Source organism: Lepidochelys olivacea (genome assembly GCF_965140295.1).
Source record: "Lepidochelys olivacea isolate rLepOli2 genome assembly, chromosome: 2".
In the NCBI taxonomy this organism is placed as follows: Eukaryota; Metazoa; Chordata; order Testudines; family Cheloniidae; genus Lepidochelys; species Lepidochelys olivacea.
In genome coordinates this window covers 270,334,006-270,351,840 of record NC_140412.1, presented here as the reverse complement: position 1 = coordinate 270,351,840, position 17,835 = coordinate 270,334,006, and the positions used below count along the sequence as shown (strand labels likewise).

Below are 17,835 nucleotides of genomic sequence, written 5' to 3'. Positions count from 1 at the left end.
TCCAGAGCATCGCCCGGGGACCCCGTGACAACTGGTGGTAGTGGTGGGATCTACTGCACCCCGCGGATGGCGCTTCCTGCAGTAAGTGACTGGGGAGCAGTAAAACGAAGAGGGATTGACAGGGACCAGGCGTGCTGAAGATTCAGAGAGAGACAGTTTCAGGGGGCGGTTAACCCCTGGGAGTGTGTGACCAGAGAGAAGGACTTTTGCAGTAACAGGGTCCCCCGGGGGATTGCAGCGAGCGGTCCCAGGGGCGGAGGAGTCTGCAGCTTGACCCTGACAAAGAGGGGGTGACCTCGAGAAGGGCTGGCACACTAGGGGTTCTCCCTGGAAACTGTGGGGAGCTGAGAGCACACAGGCCTGTGAGTCCACAACAACTTGGGAAGAGCGAAGTGACGGCCTGTCACCGTCTCCTGAAGAAGGACATTGTAACCCTGTGCAGGAAGAGAGGGTTGAGCGTTGGAAAGTTCACCAAAGCAGAGTTAATCGTGCAGCTGGAGGAGGATGACCGCTCTAAGGAACAGCTTCCTGACCCCAAATGGGGCTATGGCAGGATCTGGGAGCAGCTGGAGTGGGAGCCAGGCATCCCCAAGACTCCTGTCCCCAACCAGACAGGGGTCTTCATGATCAGGTTCCCCATCGGGGGATCGGAGACGGACGGGATTGGAGCTGAGTGCAAGAGAGCAAGAGGACTGTGAGAGACAGCGAGAGCCCGAGAGGCATGAACTGGCGGTGGGGGAGCGGAGAGGCCTAGGGGACCCCCCGGGGTGAGTGGGGATAGACCCCGGGGGGCCAGTTCCGCAGGGAACCTCGAGACTAAATTGCTGCCCCTGGTTAAGGGGGAGGGGGATGTGGATGCCACCTCACTGCCTTTGAGCAGGCTGGCGATTTGAACCAAGGGGACCCTGCGGAAAAGCTTCAGTGTCTAGGTCCCTTGCTGGGTCCCAAGGCCATAGACTCCGTCAGCCAGATGGGTGGGGAGGTGGACAGGCTCCCACTCCTGGTCCCAGCCTATATGTCTGTGTGGAGTTTCCTGGGGCCAGGCCCCTCGGACCCCCAGTGGGAGCGGAAGGTGATGGTCAATGGGGAGACATTCCTGGGACAGATAAAACTGGTGTCAGGCCCTGGGTGGTGCAGCCTCAGATGCTGAGGGGCTGTGTGAGCTGCGTGAGGGTCCCAAGGACGAAGCCCCTCGCCCTGCCTATGGCCCAGATCTCTGTGCAGACCCAGGAGGGGTGGGGCTGGCTGGTCTTGGGGTTCTCCAGGACATTGGCTGCGAGATCCTGTTGTGGGGTGACTGTGTCTGTTTGGGACAGAATCCAGGCCTTGCTCCTGTAAAGGCCAAGGGTTTGAATTTGAATCCAGGGAACCAATAAGTGGAGAGGGAAATGGTCAGTGAAAATGCAGATGACCTGGCTGGCAGGGGGGAGGAGCGGCTAGGCTCAGGCTACCTGCCTGCTTGTAACTAGACCCCTTGAGCTGGGTGGGACAGAGAGATGCTCCCCGCCCCCTTGCACACTGGAGAGGGGGCTCACGCTGGCTCTGATGCAGTGAGGAAAGCAGCGAGCTCGCTGCCTACCCCCACTGGAAAAAAGAAAAGGAGTACTTGTGGCACCTTAGAGACTAACCAATTTATTAGAGCATAAGCTGTAGCTCACGAAAGCTTATGCTCTAATAAATTGGTTAGTCTCTAAGGTGCCACAAGTACTCCTTTTCTTTTTGCGAATACAGACTAACACGGCTGTTACTCTGAAACCTACCCCCACTGGGACAGCAAGGGCAGTGCTGAGCACAGTGGGAGCTGAGACCCCAGCTAATGGGGGGGAGACACAGGCAGGGCAGGGGATCTGTGGGGAGTGGCAAGGTGCTTGGTAAGGAAAGACTGGATGAGCCTAGGCAGCCTTGTGAGCTGATGGCTTTGTCTAGTCAGCAGGGTGGGAAGGCGAGGAAAGTGGAAGATGAGTGGTCTGGACCTTACCTGTTACCTGGGTGGAGAATTGTGACAGGGAAGGAAACGTGCCTTTGTCTGTCAGGGGTATTGACTTGCCTATGGAGGGAGCTACCCTGATCTCCAACCAGCTGTCTGTGACCAGCCTTGTGTGCTGGGACAAGGGGAAAGAGATCCCAAGCTGTGTGTCTGGGAAAGGAGAAAGTGTGTCCGGCTCTTCTTTGTCTGTGGAGCAGACAGAAGGGGCCTTTCAGCCTGTGATGGTTGAGGGTCGTTCAGTTGTCTCAGAGTTGGTTCTGGACTCAGCTAAAGCCCAGGAAGGGAAGGGTCCTAAGTTTGTGTCTGCTCGGGAGAATGGCCCGGTAACTAGATCGCATCCAGTTAGTGTCTATGTAAAATCCCCGAGACCAGACAATTCTGGTGCTTGTATTTTGCCTGTTGCTAGTGTGTTGTTGGGAAAGGGTGTCACAACTCTGTCTAATCAGGGTGAGATCCTAGCCAGGGCACAAGGAGAGCATGAAGGTGATGTGATTGTGTTACCTACTGAGGGTGTGGAAACCTGCAGCAAGAAGGAAAAGATTCCTGAACTTATGTGTGGCAAAGGGAAGGAGAATGCTTCTGACCTTTTATCTAGGAAGTCTGTAAGTTTGCCTGAAAGGGGATTGTGTAGGAATCCGCCGGATGGGCCACAGGTGATTCTGGATGTAAGGGAGACCCAGAAGGAGTCTGTTGTTGCTCAGGAAAGTGTTCCTCTAGAGCAAGCCCTTGGTAAAGAGGGTAAGAGCAGAATTTCTGTGAGGGGTGAATTGTTGCATAGAAAAGCCCCTAGGGAAAGGAATCCTCACAGAGTCTTTGCAAGCAGTTTACTGCAACTGAAGGGTGTGAAAGTGATTTAATCAAGAAAGTTTCAGTTCCTAGCTGCCAGAAATGTTCTGTTGTGAATGGATCCACTGACTTTCCTGTTGAAAGATCCAGTGTGGAGAGCTTTTAGAAGATCTCAGATGGAGTGAAAGCTGTTAAGAAAGTTAAACAGTCCTATAACCAAGTGGCTGTGTTTGGCCAGCTTGTTGGGGAGAAGACCCAATCCCAGTTTGACCCCCTGGGGTTTTGGGGTGGCCAAAGGGCACAGGCCGCATAAACATTCCCATATGCGGCCTGCGATTGCTATCGACCACCCCCTACCTAAGGGAGGGCGTGAAACTGGAAGGGCCTGGTGTAACTCCTACCAAGGAATGGGAGAGATGCTGGGGCATCCATGGGAACGCTGGTGGCTTCGAACTTCCCCAGGTCACCGGCTAAAGTGACCCCGCTCAGTTCGATCTCGAAGGGGGGAGAGATGTGATGAAGTGGGACTGTTCTTAATGTTTCCTCTGAACATTGTGGGGGTGCCTCAGTTTCCCCTAGGCAGTTCTTAAGTATCTAGGTGGTGGGGTAAGGGTGTATGATCATTGCAGAGCCCTAGAGGGCAGGTGTGTGCAGGGGTCTGGAGACAGAGAATGGCCGACACCCTGTTTCCTGACAACTGATGGCCTGGGCCCTTCCCCCCTGCAAGGTGAGAGCTGAAGGGTTGGAGAACAAAGGGATCAGGTGACCTCCTGGCCCGGGAAAGGGACAAAGCCCAGAGGAGGATGAGGGGCGGGAGGGAGCTTCAGTTTGGGGCTGGCTGGGACATGGAATGAAGTACAGACGTGGTTGTCTGGCTCACGGCCCCCCAAAATGGACCCAGCTGAGGGGTCCCATTCTCTGCACCTACAAGCTCTGTGTTAGACCATGTTCCTGTCATCTAATAAACCTCTGTTTTACTGGCTGGCTGAGAGTCACGTCTGACTGCGGAGTTGAGGGGCAGGACCCTCTGGCTTCCCCAGGACACCGCCTGGGCGGACTCGCTGTGGGAAGCGCACGGAGGGGCAGAGGAGGCTGAAAGCTCCGAGGTCAGACCCAGGAAGGTGGGAGCCGGGTGAGCTGTGTGTCCTGCAGACAGGCTGCTCACAGGAAGGAGACTTCCCCAGAGTCCTGCCTGGCTTCATGGGAAGCAGTTCCAGAGCATCGCCTAGGGACTCCGGGACAGCGCCCCAGCCTCCACCCGGCACAGCACCCGCCCCATTCCCCTCTCTTATGGGCACGGGTTTCCTCTCCCCTGCCTGGGGACGTACGGTGCAGGGGTGCTCAAAGTCTTCGTTGTTGACCTCGGGGCACAGGAGGCTGACGCGCCAGGAGTTGCCGAACAGGTCGGATGTGGGCTCCACGACACCCTGCCGGCTGGTGAAGTCATTCTCCGTGTCCCCATCGAAATTCCCGCACAGCCCCGCCACGCGGCCCTGGTACCGGGGATCCAGTTTCACGTACACCCGGGTGCCTGTGGGGGCAGAGGGCAGTGGGCTTGGGGTTCTGCTGGGGGGAGGGATGGGAGCTCTCCATTCCCAGGAGCTCCATATGGGGGGAGCCCCACCCCCTCCAGGGCCCCCCCGCTCCCGCACCAGGCTCTGGGGGAAATTCAGCCTAACCGTAGTGTACCACCAGGATCTTACTGCAGCGGGGGAACGGCTGGGTGCCCCAGCCTGTACGGCAAGCATAAGGATCGACAGAGAGAAGCACTGGACACAACAGGGCAGGGGGCAGCCCCATGGCTAGGGAGGTTTCTGACTCAGCTGGGCAAAGCCCTGGAGCACAGACTATAGGGAGCGACCCTGCCCCGGGCCACAGGGCAGATCAGATGGAACAAGTTCGTCTTCTCACTGATTTCCAGGAGTCACAGAAGGGCAGCGGGGCCCAGGTGACAGCCCATGAGGCCATCAGGGAAACAAGCCATGTGCTTCCCATGTCCCACCTGGCAAGGCCCCGCCCCCTCGGCCAGACAGGGCCCCGCCCCTTGCGGCCTGGCAGGGCCCCGCCCCCTCGGCCTGGCAGGGCCTCACCTCCGTCCCAGAGCACGCTCAGCCCCAGCTGGGAGATGAGGATGAGGAAGACGCCAGCTCGCTCCAGGGTCAGGCCATTCCCGCTGTAGGTCTTTGGGGGCCGCACTGAGACTCCGTTCACTGTCACGTCCTTTCCTGGCCACAGGTAGAAAAATCAGAGCGTAGAGGGACAGTCAGTGTCTGGGGAGCTCCCCTACCCGGCCGCAGGGCCCTGCACAGCGCACAGCCTGGGAAACACAGCACAGTGCAGAACGACCGCGGCACCCCGCCACCCCACGATGCAATGCACCGGACCGCTCTGTGATGCAATGCAACACCGTGCCATGCAATGCAACGCAAGACAGCACCCTGCAGTGCAATGCAACGCAACGCCCTGCAGTGTAATGCAATGCAAGACAGCACCCTGCAGTGCAATGCAACGCAACGCCCTGCAATGCAATGCAATGCAACGCAAGACAGCACCCTGCAGTGCAATGCAACGCAACGCAACGCCCTGCAATGCAATGCAACGCAAGACAGCACCCTGCAGTGCAATGCAATGCCCTGCAATGCAATGCAACGCAAGACAGCACCCTGCAGTGCAATGCAATGCAACGCCCTGCAGTGCAATGCAACGCAAGACAGCACCCTGCAGTGCAATGCAACGCAAGACAGCACCCTGCAGTGCAATGCAACGCAACGCCCTGCAATGCAACGTAAGGCACTAACCCGTGAGCAACGCAGCTCCCTGCGATTCAATATACTGCACCGTTCTATGCTGCAACTCGCCACATGGCACTGCCCTGCGATGCAGCGCAACGCCCCGCCCCAGGATGCAATACCACGTAACGCACCACTCCGCGACAGAATACAATGCACCGCACGACGGTTCCACATAATGTCGCACACCCCACTGTGATGCAAAGGAATGCACCGCATCGGACTGCGATGGACCATGCCGCGCTGCAATCCATACCCCACGCCCCGCGCGGAGATGCAACTCACTGTAATGCACCACACCGCGATGCTGCCAGCCTGCAATGCAATGAAATGCAACCCCACCCACTTCAACTGCGACGGCTCTGCTAACCAGGGAACTTACAACGCCCCTCCCCTCCCTCCTCAGCGCACACCCCCTTGCTCCTGGCCAGGCCAGGGGGCAGGGTGCTGAGTTGAGCCAGGCCAGGAGGCGGCTGGAGGCACAGAAGCAGAGCCGTCTGCAGAGCCGCGTGGGACGCGGGCTGGGGCTGCCAGCCAGCGGGTGCAGGTCCGCGCGGGGCTTGCGGGGGAGCAGCAGCGGCTGGGCAGAGGGGCCCCGATGAGAGACACGAACTCAGCCTGGCCTGGGAACCCGCAAGCTCCTACTTGGGGGACAGACTGGCCTGGAGAGCCTGGCTCTGGCCTGGCCTGCCCAGGGGCCAGCCGGGAACCCCTAGTGCTCTGCCCCCTCTCCCCCCACGGCCCCCCACCTCTCAGGAGGTGGACGACGGCGTTCCCGATCACCACCACCACAGACTTGGTGCAGGTCACGCCGCTGGTGCCGCAGGGCACGTTCTCGGAGGTGACGGTGAAGAGGCCGCTGCCCTCGCGTGCCAGGACGTACTCGCAGTCCCCCAGGAAGGAGAAGGCCCGCCCATCGAAGGTGACGTAGTGCGGGTCTCCCGTGGCCACGCAGGTGCCCACGCAGTGGTGGGTGCTGCACTGCCAGCGACGGCTCCGGCACTCGCTGCACAGGAAGGGAGAGGGGTGTCGGGGTGTGACGAAGCAGGACTGTTCTTAATGTTTCCTCTGAATAGTGCGGGGGTGCCTCAGTTTCCCCTACGCACTTCTTAAGTCTCTAGGGGGCGGGATAAGGGGGTGTCACTGTTGCAGAGCAAAGGGCCAGGGTACATAAATGTCCAACACCCTGTCTCCTGCCAACTGATGGCCTGGGCCCTTCCCCCCTGCAAGGTGAGAGCTGAAGGCTTGGAGAACAAAGGGATCAGGTGACCTCCTGGCCCGGGAAAGGAACAAAGCCCAGAGGAGGAGGGACTGGAGGGAGTTTCAGTTTAGGGCTGGCTGGGACATGGAGTGAAGGGCAGACGTGGTTGTCTGGCTCACTGCCCCCCAAAATGGACCCAGCTGAGGGGTCCTGTTCTCTGCACCTACAAGCTCTGTGTTAGACCATGTTCCTGTCGTCTAATAAACCTTCTGTTTTACTGGCTGGCTGAGAGTCCCGTCTGACTGCGGAGTTGGGGGGCAGGACCCCCTGGCCTCCCCAGGACCCCGCCTGGGCAGACTGGCTGCGGGAAGCGCACGGAGGGGCAGAGGAGGCTGAAGGCTCCGAGGTCAGACCCAGGAAGGTGGAGCCGGGGGAGCTGTGTGTCCTGCAGACAGGCTGCTCCCAGAGAGGAGACTGCCCCAGAGTCCTGCCTGGCTTCATGGGGAGCAGCTCCAGAGCATCGCCCGGGGACTCCATGACATGGGGCTCAGCCACACTGCAGACCCGGGCATCCCCAGCATCCCCAGCCCTGGGCACCACCAGCCACCGCTAGCCCCCCGGCCCGAGGCACCCCCAGGCCTGGGTACTGCCAGCACCCCTGCCCCAGGCCTCACCAGCACCCCCAGCTCTGCCAGCAGCCCCAGGCCTGGGCACTGCCAGCATCCCGGGCACCGCCAGCCCCCCCCGGCACTGCCAGCACCCCTGGCCCTGGGCCCTGACACCATTCTGGGGCCTGCCAGCCCCCCCAGCCCCGGGCACTGCCAGCCCCCCAGCCCCGGGCACAGCACCGGCACATCCCACTTGGCTCCTTAGCACTATGCCAGCTCAGCCCTGCCCTCCACAGCAGCCCACCGCCACGGCCTGCTCCCTCCACGTGGCAATCCTCGCTCAGGGCTTTCGGATCCCTGGGCGCCCTTACCAGGTGTTGCAGTCCTTGGTGATGGTGTCGTTGGGCTGGTACAGCCTGCCGTTATGGTGGCAGGGACACTCGTCCGGGGAGACGCAGCGCTCGTTCTGGGGGGAGGAAGGGGAGCGTGACAATGGCCTCGTGGCCCCAGAGCTCCCAAGAGACCAGGGCAGGGTGGGGGTGGCCCAGACCGCTCTGCATTGGGCAGGTCTGCAAGGCTCCCCCGGGAGAGGGATCCAGCCCAAGCCGGGGATCAACCTAGGTGTCTGGAGGTGAAAGATCTCCCCTCCCCTGCCCAAGGGGCTCAGCCTCTGCGTGGAAGGGCTGGGAATGCTCCCGGCTCTGCCACAACATGGGAATGCTTTGTCATGTTTTTGAGAGCCTGTGTGTGCCTCAGTTTCCCCTGAGTGCTGCTTTGTTACCAGTGGGTGGCGGGGGGGCAGTTGCTCTCAGGGCAGGCTGAGACATGGGTGTGGGTGTCCCGAGCTGGCTGGGCCTAGTCCCCATCTCAGTGGAGCTCCTGAGAAGACAATGGCAAATCCAGATGCCAGGATATTGACACCTAGCAACGAAGACCCAGGGAGAGATGGGCTCCCCCTCCGCCCTGTCTCTGCAGTGGGGGCTGGACAAGGATCCCCGGCTGGAGAACACAGGGCTGGGAGCAGGGAGGTGGAGACAAGAGTTGGGGGCTGGAAGGAGTTGGGGCTCCCACCTAGAGTCTGACCAAGGAGGCCACCCAGACAGAGCCGGACCCAAGGGTTCCCCACAGCCGGGCTGGGCTTGGGGCTGGCCAGGACGGACCCTGCTTCACCTTTCATTGCCCCGGGCTGCCCTAAGGGCCCCTAGGCTGGGCACCAGCTAACAACTGAACTCGGCTGTGCCCGTGCTGGGAGTGCCTCTCCAGAGTCCTGATCCCTGCAGAGCAGCCGAGTCTCCCTCAGGGGCTGTCTCCGGGGGACTCGTGGCCCGGAGCTCATGGGGAGTGGGGGCTGCAGGCCCACAAGGCCAATCTATGGGGCAGTGAGGCCGTGTGGCTCACCCTGGAGGAAGAGTGGGACCCCCAGGGGGGCTGGCACATTGAAGGGGCCTCCCAGAGACTGTTCCAAAGCTGGGAGCGCAGCCCCGACCCTATGGGTCCGTGACAGGCTCACACCGCCCCCCATGCCCGGCCCACCGCTAGACAAGCTGCCAGGGCTCGTGTCTCCGTGCCGGGCCAGGCTCCCCAGACGCTCCCAGACTGGGGCAGAGCCAGGGGAGGGAACGGGAGACTCACGAGGAAGACGGTGCCTGGCGGGCAGACGCAGCCGTCGGAGAGGCCCGGGCAGCTCAGGTTGCCCTCGGCAGTGGCGCAGGTGCGCAGGCAGGACCCGTAGGCGTAGACCAGCTCCCCGGGGCAGAAGGCGGCTTCGGGGCAGCTGTCGTCGGTGCAGTTCCACAGCCCGTTCACACAGACGCTGCAAGGCAGGGCCACGGGTAAGGGGAACGCCCGCAGCGACCAGCCCGCCCCGGACGAACCCTCCATGTCAGATGGAGGCTTTAGGGGGAAGCTTTCCTCACCCCCGGCCCATCCCGGCCCACTGCAGGGTCCTCGCGCCTTCCCCGGACACAGCTGGGACTGGCCACGCTCGGTACAGGACCCCGGGCTGACGCGCTCCGGCGGCTCCTACGCGAAACCCAGCTCTCTGCTCGTGCCCCCGCATGGTCCTGGGCGTCCCCCCAGGTTCCCAGCCAGAGCACGCGGCGCCCTGCACAAATCCAGCCCAGGTCCCCCGAGACTCATGGGGGTGGGACTAGATACCTCCGGAGGTCCCTTCCAACCCTGATATTCCATGATTCAGCGCCGCTCTGGAACGGGGCACTTCCCCAAGCCCTGCTTCAGCAGCGGTGCAGCCCACGAGCCCGGAGTCCCGGCAAAGCAGCCCATGGGCACCTCGCAGCCGCTGGGGTCCCCCCGCCCTTCGCAGCCTCTACACGGTGTCACCGGAGCCAGGGCAGCCCGGCCCTGCCCCGGGGTCACCCTTCATACCCTGACCCAGGTCAGGCAACGGGGCCCCCTCTGCCCAGCGCTCCTGGGAGCCAGCCGGTCCTGGCCCTGTCCCGGAAAGGGCTGGGGATCCCTCACGGCAGCACGGAGTCCCAGCAGAGCACGGGGCAGTACTGACGGAGGGGAGAGCGCCCCGCACTGAGCCCCCGGCCCGCTCCCCGCAGCCCCCACCCCCTGCCGAGCCCCCGCCCCCTGCCGAGCCCCCGCCCCACTCCCCGCAGCCCCCGCCCCCTGCCGAGCCCCCGCCCCGCTCCTCGCAGCCCCCGCCCCCTGCCGAGGCCCCGCCCCGCTCCCCGCAGCCCCCGCCTCCTGCCGAGCCCCCGCCCCGCTCCCCGCAGCCCCCGCCCCCTGCCGAGCCCCCGCCCCGCTCCCCGGCTCCTGCCCCCTGCCGAGCCCCCACCCCGCTCCCCAAGCCTCCCACTGAGCCCACTCCCTGCAGCCCCTGCCGAGCCCCCACCCCACTCCCCGCAGCCCCCGCCCCCTGCCGAGCCCCCACCCCAGTCCCCCCACCTCCTGCTGAGCCCCCACCCCACTCCCCGCAGCCCCTGCCTCCTGCTGAGCCCCCCCTACACTCCCCGCAGCCCCAGCCCGGGCCCCCTGCCCAGCCCCCGCCCTGCTCCCCAGCACCACATTGGGGTCAGCACTGACTCAGGGGACAGCACCCCTCCCTGCAGCTCCCATCCCATCGTGACCTGGCTCTACCCTGCTTAGCTCGTGAGATCCCGCACGTGCTGGCAGAAGGGCTCAGCCAGGCGGTTGCCATCTGCCTGGATTCCCCTGCCAGGGGCTGGGGTTCCTTGCTGCGTGTGCTTCTCCCGGGCCAGGACCCTCCCAGAGCCTCCTGGCTCTCCCGGCGCATGGTGGATGGTCCGTGGCTCAGGCCACGCGCGGGGCGGGAGCTGGCGTCATGTGGCAGAGACATTCAATGAAATCCACCTATCCTGTGGTGCCATCAGAAACAGGCCATAGGGTGATTTCATCAGACATCTCCTACCACCACCTCACCCCATCTGAGGGGAGAGAGCTGGGCGCCCCTCCCGCCCCTCCCTGAGGGCTGGCCGCCCTGGGAACACTGCCCCAGCGCAGCCCTGCAGGCCTCTCTTTCCGCAGGCTCTAACCCAGCTCTGAATAGTCCTTGCCCTTCGCAGGATCCTGTGGCAGTGAGTTCCGCATGTGCACACACTATGAATAGCCCGCAGGGGCCAGATTCTCCCACGGCAGGATACAAGCAGCCCCCGGGAACAACAGCAGGAGTTACTCCTATCCTGAGGGGGAAGGATCGGGCCCCAGAGGTACCAGTATGGCTCATTGCAATAGCAGCTGCAGGCAGCTTGGGTTCCTCTCCCCCAATCCCTGAGCACCAGCGGCAGCCCTGCCCCTGGGGTCCCCTCTAGGAGCAGAGGGAAGGGCAGGCCCTTGGCCCAGTCTGCCTGTGCTCTCTGCTGGGGCAGTTCGAGCCTGCTGTGCTGGGGGGTTTTCACGCAGGGACCACCAGACAGCAAGTTACAGTCTGATCTGGCCCCGTGCCCCATTCCCTGCCCCCCTGTGCCAGCCAGTCCCTGCTCTGCAGCTGGATGGGAACCAGCGCCCCGTAGCGGGGAAAAGCCCCATGCCCCTTTCCCTGCCCCCTGTGCCAGCCAGTCCCTGCTCTGCAGCTGGATGGGAACCAGCGCCCCGTAGCGGGGAAAAGCCCCATGCCCCTTTCCCTGCCCCCTGTGCCAGCCAGTCCCTGCTCTGCAGCTGGATGGGAACCAGCGCCCCGTAGCGGGGAAAAGCCCCATGCCCCATTCTCTGCCCCCCTGTGCCAGCCAGTCCCTGCTCTGCGGCTGGATGGGAACCAGCGCCCCGTAGCGGGGAAAAGCCCCATGCCCCATTCCCTGCCCCCCTGAGCCTGCCAGTCTCCACGTCCCTTTCTGGGCTGGGTGCTGGTGGGACTGGGCGGCTGGCAGCTGCAATGCCCTCTCTCCCCTGCCCAGGCCGGGCCTGGCACTAACTCCGTGACGCAGAGCCAAGGGCTGTGCTGGGGAGCTGGGCCCACAGCCTGCCCCACCAGCTTGGCGGGAGGTGCTGGTGCAGGAGGCTCTGCCGTGCGACCCTCTCTATGCCCAGGGCAGCGGGGAGCGGGGCAGGGCTACGCACCAGGCGTTGCAGCTCCTGTGGACCTTGCTGCCGGGCGGGTAGGTCTCACCCCCGTGCTCGCAGGGGCACATGCCCGGCGGGACGCACTGCCCGCTGTCGTCCAGCACCAGTCCCTCGGGGCAGTTACAGCCGGCCACGCACACGGCCAGGGCCTGGCAGGAGCTGGCCGCCCCCATGCGCAGATCGGCACAGCTCTTCCCGCAGGGGGCGCTGCACTCCTGGTAGACCTGCCCCCCGCTGCACGGCACCGCTGTGGGGAGAGGGAGAGGGGGGAGGGGGCCTTAGCACAGGCACCCCCAGCTTCCTCGCCGAGAGCAGAGACCTGCCTCGTGCCCCAACCCCCCGGCTCCAGGGCCCATCCCCCGCCTTCTCCAGCGCCCAGCCCTCCCCCTCCCCAGAGCCCGCCCCCCGCCCATCTTCTCCCCGCCCCTTCTCCAGCACCCATCCCCCCTCTCCAGCGCCCACCCCCTCCCCTTCCCCAGAGCCCATCCCCCGCCCATCCCCTCCCCCACCCCTTCTCCAGCGCCCATCCCCCCTCTCCAGTGCCCACCCCCTCCCCTTCCCCAGAGCCCAACCCCCGCCCATCCCCCCGCCCCTTCTCCAGCACCCATCCCCTCCCCCACCCCTTCTCCAGCACCCATCCCCCGCTCCAGTGCCCACCCCCTCCCCTTCCCCAGAGCCCAACCCCCGCCCATCCCCCCGCCCCTTCTCCAGCACCCATCCCCCCTCTCCAGTGCCCACCCCCTCCCCTTCCCCAGAGCCCAACCCCCGCCCATCCCCCCCGCCCCTTCTCCAGCGCCCATCCCCTCCCCCACCCCTTCTCCAGCACCCATCGCCTTCTCTGCCCTTTCTCCAGAGCCCATCCCACACCCACTCCACCCCTTCTCCAGAGCCATCCTCTGGCTGCCCCACCCAGCCAGGCAGGGCTCCCCTCCCCGGACATGCCCAGTGGGGCCCAGCCTAGGCAGCCACCCACCGCAGAAGGTCTGGTTCCTCCAGGGCACCGGCGCCCCCTCCTGGGCACACTGCCTGGCGTAGGCGGCCAGGGCGCGGCACAGACAGTCCCCGCCGGCCGGGCAGCCGCACACGTCGGAGAGGCAGAGCTGATAGTAAGGGTCCCGCTCCACCAGGTCGTGGCAGGGCTGTGGGACAGGGCAGGGGGCGCGTCACCCAGGGGCTCGGAGCAGCCGCCCGGGCTCCAGGCCCTTCCCTTGCGGGGGCCCCTGCTGGGAGCACAGCACCGGGGGGCACGTCAGAAACCAGCCCCACAGACGCATGGGCACACGGACAGCACATGTGCGAACAGCCGCACGTGGAGGGGGCCAGTCCCGTGACCACCCGACACGCGTGACACAGACATGGGGCGGCCGGGATCCCTCAGGGCAGACACACGCCGGGGACGTCCAGACAGGCCCACACCCGTGCCAGGGGCACACAGCAAACGCTCCTGGATCTGCCCCCCCTCCCCGGCACGTGCACACACAGATCCGGTGCCCCTCGCTGTGGCCTCTGGTCCCAGCCCCCCGGGGGCTCCGCCGGGGCGGGTACCTGGAAGGCCGGGCCGTGCAGGGTGCCGCAGGCAGCCTCGGCGAACTCCCGGCGCTGGGCGAAGGTGCTGCAGGGGTCGAAGGCGAAGGAGCCGAGCGCGGGGCACTCGCTGGACGCCCGGAACTTGTTGGCGAAGGCGGCGACGCTGGGCTCCACGTCCCCGGCGGGGGTGGTGAACTCGTCCTGCTGGTTCCAGGTGTAGGTGCCGCACAGACCTCGCACCTGCCAGGGGAGGGGGTGAGGGGGCAGCCGGGGAGCTCCCCCTCCCCACACGCCGCAGGGAGGCCAGCGGGTGCCAGGCCTGCGGGGGACGCGGACTCTTGCTCTGCCAGGCACGGGGCGAAGACCCACCGGCTCCCTCACCCCGGGGTCTGCGATGCAAGTCGCGAGAGACCTGGCACCCGCCATACAGGCCTGGGAGGCTCCGGGACCCGCTCCCGGTACTCAGAGCCGGCCATTCGGCCCACGCCCACAGCTGGGCTCCTCTCCCCTCGGGCCCTGCGGGCAACGCCCCGCTGCGAGGGCCCTCCCGGGGGGCACCAGGAGCGCGCTGGGCCTCACCTTGCCCGCGAAGCCGGGCTGCAGGGTGATGTAGGCGGCAGGGAACTCCAGCCCCCACAGCACGTGGGCGCCGAAGGCCTGGAGCAGCAGGAAGGAGGACGAGGCCCGTCGGATGCTCAGGTCAGCGCTGGCAAAGGGCAGGGCCACCTCCTGCCCGTTCACGGCCACGTCCCCTGCAGCAGGGAAGGGCCAGAGAGGAGATGGGAGAGGAGGAGGGCAAGGGAGAACCGCACAGAGAGAGAGGCCCCGACCCCACTCCCTGACCCACCACCTGCCAGCTGGGCCTCTGCCCTGGGCAGATCAGAGCCAGCCCCAAGCCAGCCAGCCCCACTTCCTGCAATCCCTTGATGCCCCCAGGCTGCCCGTCTCTGCAAAGGGCTGCCAGGCACTCCCCCGCGGCGAAGCCCAGCTGACCTGTGATGTGGAGCCGGGCGGAGGTCCTGTGCGCAGTCACCGTCAGGGCCCGGAGGCAGCTCACGGCCCCTTTGCTCCCACACGCCACCTTCTCCACCGTGATCAGCAGCTTCCAGTCCACAAAGTCCTGCCAGGCAACGGTGCCCCAGCCTGTGAGGGCCGGAGACGCGGCCCAGGGCGGCTCCCCAGCCGTTCCCTGCCGCGCGCCCCGGCCCAGGGGACGGGACCTGCCGGCCGCTCTCGAGGGCACGGCGCGGGCTGGGCTGGGGGCCCTGCGGGGCTCTGCACTGGTTTGTTCGTGGAGGGGCTCTCCAGAGCTGCACCAGCACTGAGTGGCCAGGCTCCTCGAGGGGCTGCTTGGGCACATGCCCCCCAACCCCCATGCCGTGGGGTTCCCTTCCTGCCCAGGGCACCAGACACCCCTCCCCCCAGCAGCCTGGCCCCCCAGGCCCGTGGCAGCTCCCAGGGCACCCAATCCCCCCTTCCCCTAGCCCCATGGCAGCTCCCAGGGCACCAGATCCCCCCTCCCCCTGGCTCCCCAGCCCCATGGCAGCTCCCAGGGCTCCAGTTCGCCCCTTCTCCTGGTCCCCCAGACCCAACGGCAGCTCCCAGGGCACCAGACCCCCCTCCCCCGGCACCCCAGCCCTATGGCAGCTCCCAGGGCTCCAGACCCCTCTCTCGCCAGCAGCCTGGCCCCCCAAGCCCCACGGCAGCTCCCAGGGCCCCAGACCCCCCTCACCTGCACCAGGATGTACTCGCAGACACCGTGGAAGGAGTAGCGCTTCTGGTCGAAGGTCACGTAGTGCGGGTCCCCGATCACGGCACACTCGGCCGAGCACTTGTCCTGCGAGCAGTACCAGCGCCCACCCTGGCATGTGCTGCAGGGACAGGGGCGAGAGCGGGGCACGGGGTCGCCAGGGCTCGCTGAGCCCCCTGCCGTATGCCGGGCCGCGGCAGGCACTGCTGCTGGTGCCGGGGCCCCCAGGACATGGTGGGGGGCATCTCCAGGAGGGACCCCTCCAGCCTGGGGAGGCCCAGCCTGGGGCTCCCACCCAGGGGTCCCCAGCAGCTCCCGGGGCGTCGCATCCCAGCTGCCACCTGTCTCTCTGGTTCCACTCAAGTACCTTTGTTCAGCAGCTGCCCTGCCCCCGCCCCACCGGGCCCGATCCTCCGTGGGTCTCCTCTGCAATTCAAGGGAGGTACCCCACAGGAGCTGGGGATGTACCCCGGGGAAAGTGGGGTGCAGCAGCCTGAGTGAGGGAGAAGGGCCCCCAGGGATTCCCCAGGAGGCAGGGGGCTCCCCACACAATGCTGTCCTCCCCTCGGGTGGGGCGGGACCGTGGGGTGGCAGAGCTGTGAGACGGGGACTCTGCCCCGCTCCGTCACTGAGGGGCCCGCGGAGCCCAGACCGTCCCCGCGGATCGCCACGCCCCAGCCTGGCACGGCACTGCACCACCAACTGCCCGAGTCCAGCTCGGCCGTGCGGGTGTGGGCACCGGGGAGGGGTTACCTTAGGGGCTGCCCCTCCCTGCTGCCCACACCAGTGCCCGGCGGGCAGGGCTGATGGGGGCTTTCCTCACCATTGGTTGCACCGCTGCTGGATGCTCTGCCCCGGGGCGTACTTCTGGCGACGGTGGTAGCAGGGGCAGTCGCCCTCAGGGACGCAGGCCCCCCCCTCCAGGTAGAGGCCCGGCGGGCACTCGCAGCCACTCACACACTCGTCCCGGCAGTGCCCCTCCTCGCCGGTGCCCACGGCGGCACAGCTGGCCGGGCACGAGGACACGCAGTCCGAGTACTGCTTCCCCTGGCCGCACTGCTTCTCTGCGGGGCAGACACACGGCGCCTCAGGCCCGGGCTGGCAGCGCCCCCTCTGCCAGGCAGCCGGGCGCGGGCTCCCAGGGAGCACGTCTGCCCGGTCGCCCCGCCCACGTCCGAGGAGCACATGCGGGGCGACGCCACGAGAGCCGCGGGGGCTGCTGCTCCCCACACGCAGCCTGCGGTGCCGGAGTGAGAGGAGCTCCTCCCCGCTGACAGCGGTAGCGGGTCTCTTACCCATGGCCCTCGCCACGAGCGGGCAGCCCCACTCCCTGTCTCCGACACATGCACCAGGCCCTTCCAGCCCGGGGCGTTCACGGGCGGGCGGCCCAGGGGGCTGAGCGTCTCCTGAGCGTGCAGGGGGTGAACCGGGGCGTGAGGGTGGGTGTATGTGGGGGCTAGGGCTGGATGGGAGACAGGTGCGAGGGGAGGGCGTGGGGGCGGGGGGCAGAGCCGGGGGGAAGGGGTCCGTGCTGCCGGAGCGGGCCCGGCTGTGGAGCTGCCCGCTGGGGGAGCGCACTGGCCCCTACCGCAGAACCCGGGCCTCCTCCAGTCGAGGTAGACGAGCTCCTGGGCGCATTCGCGGGCATAGCTGGCAAAGGTGGCGCACACGGCCTCCCGCTGCCCGGCCCCCGTGCCCCCCTGCCGGCAGGACGCGGATATGCAGGCGTCGTAGAATCCGCCCGGGTCCACCTGCAGGGAGAGAGGCCGCGTCAGCCAGCGCCGGGGCGGGGGGTGAGGGGGGGGCTGCCCCGGCTGCTCCCCGGGGGTGGGTACCGCCGTCCCCTGACCTCGGAGTGGCACCGGCTGAAGGGGCTGGCCAGCAACTTCCGGCACACGGCCTCGGCCTCCTGCCTCACGGCGCTGGCCTCCGCATCGTCACAGCTGTCTCCCGCCTCCGCCACGTCCTGGCACGGGAGCTGCACCTGGGCAGAGCAGAACCCACGTCAGTGCCAGAGCACCCCCAGCCATCAGCCCGGCACCCCCAGAGCCGCACGGGGGAGCCCCCCCAGCCGTCAGCCCGGCGCCCCCAGAGCCGCACGGGGGAGCCCCCCAGCCGTCAGCCCGGCGCCCCCAGAGCCGCACAGGGGGAGCACCCCCAGAGCCGCACGGGGGAGCACCCCCAGCCTTCAGCCCGGCGCCCCCCAGAGCCGCACGGGGAAGCCCCCCCAGCCGTCAGCCCCGCGCCCCCAGAGCCGCACGGGGGAGCCCCCCCAGCCTTCAGCCCGGCGCCCCCCAGAGCCGCACGGGGAAGCCCCCCCAGCCATCAGCCCCGCGCCCCCAGAGCCGCTCGGGGGGCACCCCCAGCCGTCAGCCCCGCGCCCCCAGAGCCGCACGGGGGAGCCCCCCCAGCCGTCAGCCCCGCGCCCCCAGAGCCGCACGGGGGAGCCCCCCCAGCCGTCAGCCCCGCGCCCCCAGAGCCGCACGGGGGAGCACCCCCAGCCGTCAGCCCGGCGCCCCCAGAGCCGCACGGGGGAGCACCCCCAGCCGTCAGCCCGGCGCCCCCCAGAGCCGCACGGGGGAGCCCCGCCAGCCGTCAGCCCGGCGCCCCCCAGAGCCGCACAGGGGGAGCCCCCCCAGCCG

At 66.4% G+C, this 17,835-nt stretch overlaps 1 protein-coding gene across 1 annotated transcript in view; it reads right to left on the bottom strand.

Moving 5' to 3' along the window:
• Nucleotides 1–17,835, bottom strand: part of LOC311516811 (SCO-spondin-like) — a 129,641-nt gene that overhangs the window by 98,054 nt on the left and 13,752 nt on the right. Inside the window, exons 10-23 of the mRNA XM_084621145.1 lie at nt 17,043–17,177; nt 16,782–16,944; nt 16,017–16,257; nt 15,176–15,314; nt 14,437–14,563; nt 14,023–14,195; nt 13,462–13,683; nt 12,890–13,055; nt 11,914–12,163; nt 9,004–9,184; nt 7,743–7,837; nt 6,312–6,568; nt 4,864–4,998; nt 4,102–4,304 (exon numbers count right to left, since the gene is read on the bottom strand). Coding sequence (XP_084477271.1) covers nt 4,102–4,304; nt 4,864–4,998; nt 6,312–6,568; nt 7,743–7,837; nt 9,004–9,184; nt 11,914–12,163; nt 12,890–13,055; nt 13,462–13,683; nt 14,023–14,195; nt 14,437–14,563; nt 15,176–15,314; nt 16,017–16,257; nt 16,782–16,944; nt 17,043–17,177 — 2,487 coding nt within the window. The remainder of the gene's footprint in view (nt 1–4,101; nt 4,305–4,863; nt 4,999–6,311; nt 6,569–7,742; nt 7,838–9,003; nt 9,185–11,913; nt 12,164–12,889; nt 13,056–13,461; nt 13,684–14,022; nt 14,196–14,436; nt 14,564–15,175; nt 15,315–16,016; nt 16,258–16,781; nt 16,945–17,042; nt 17,178–17,835) is intronic.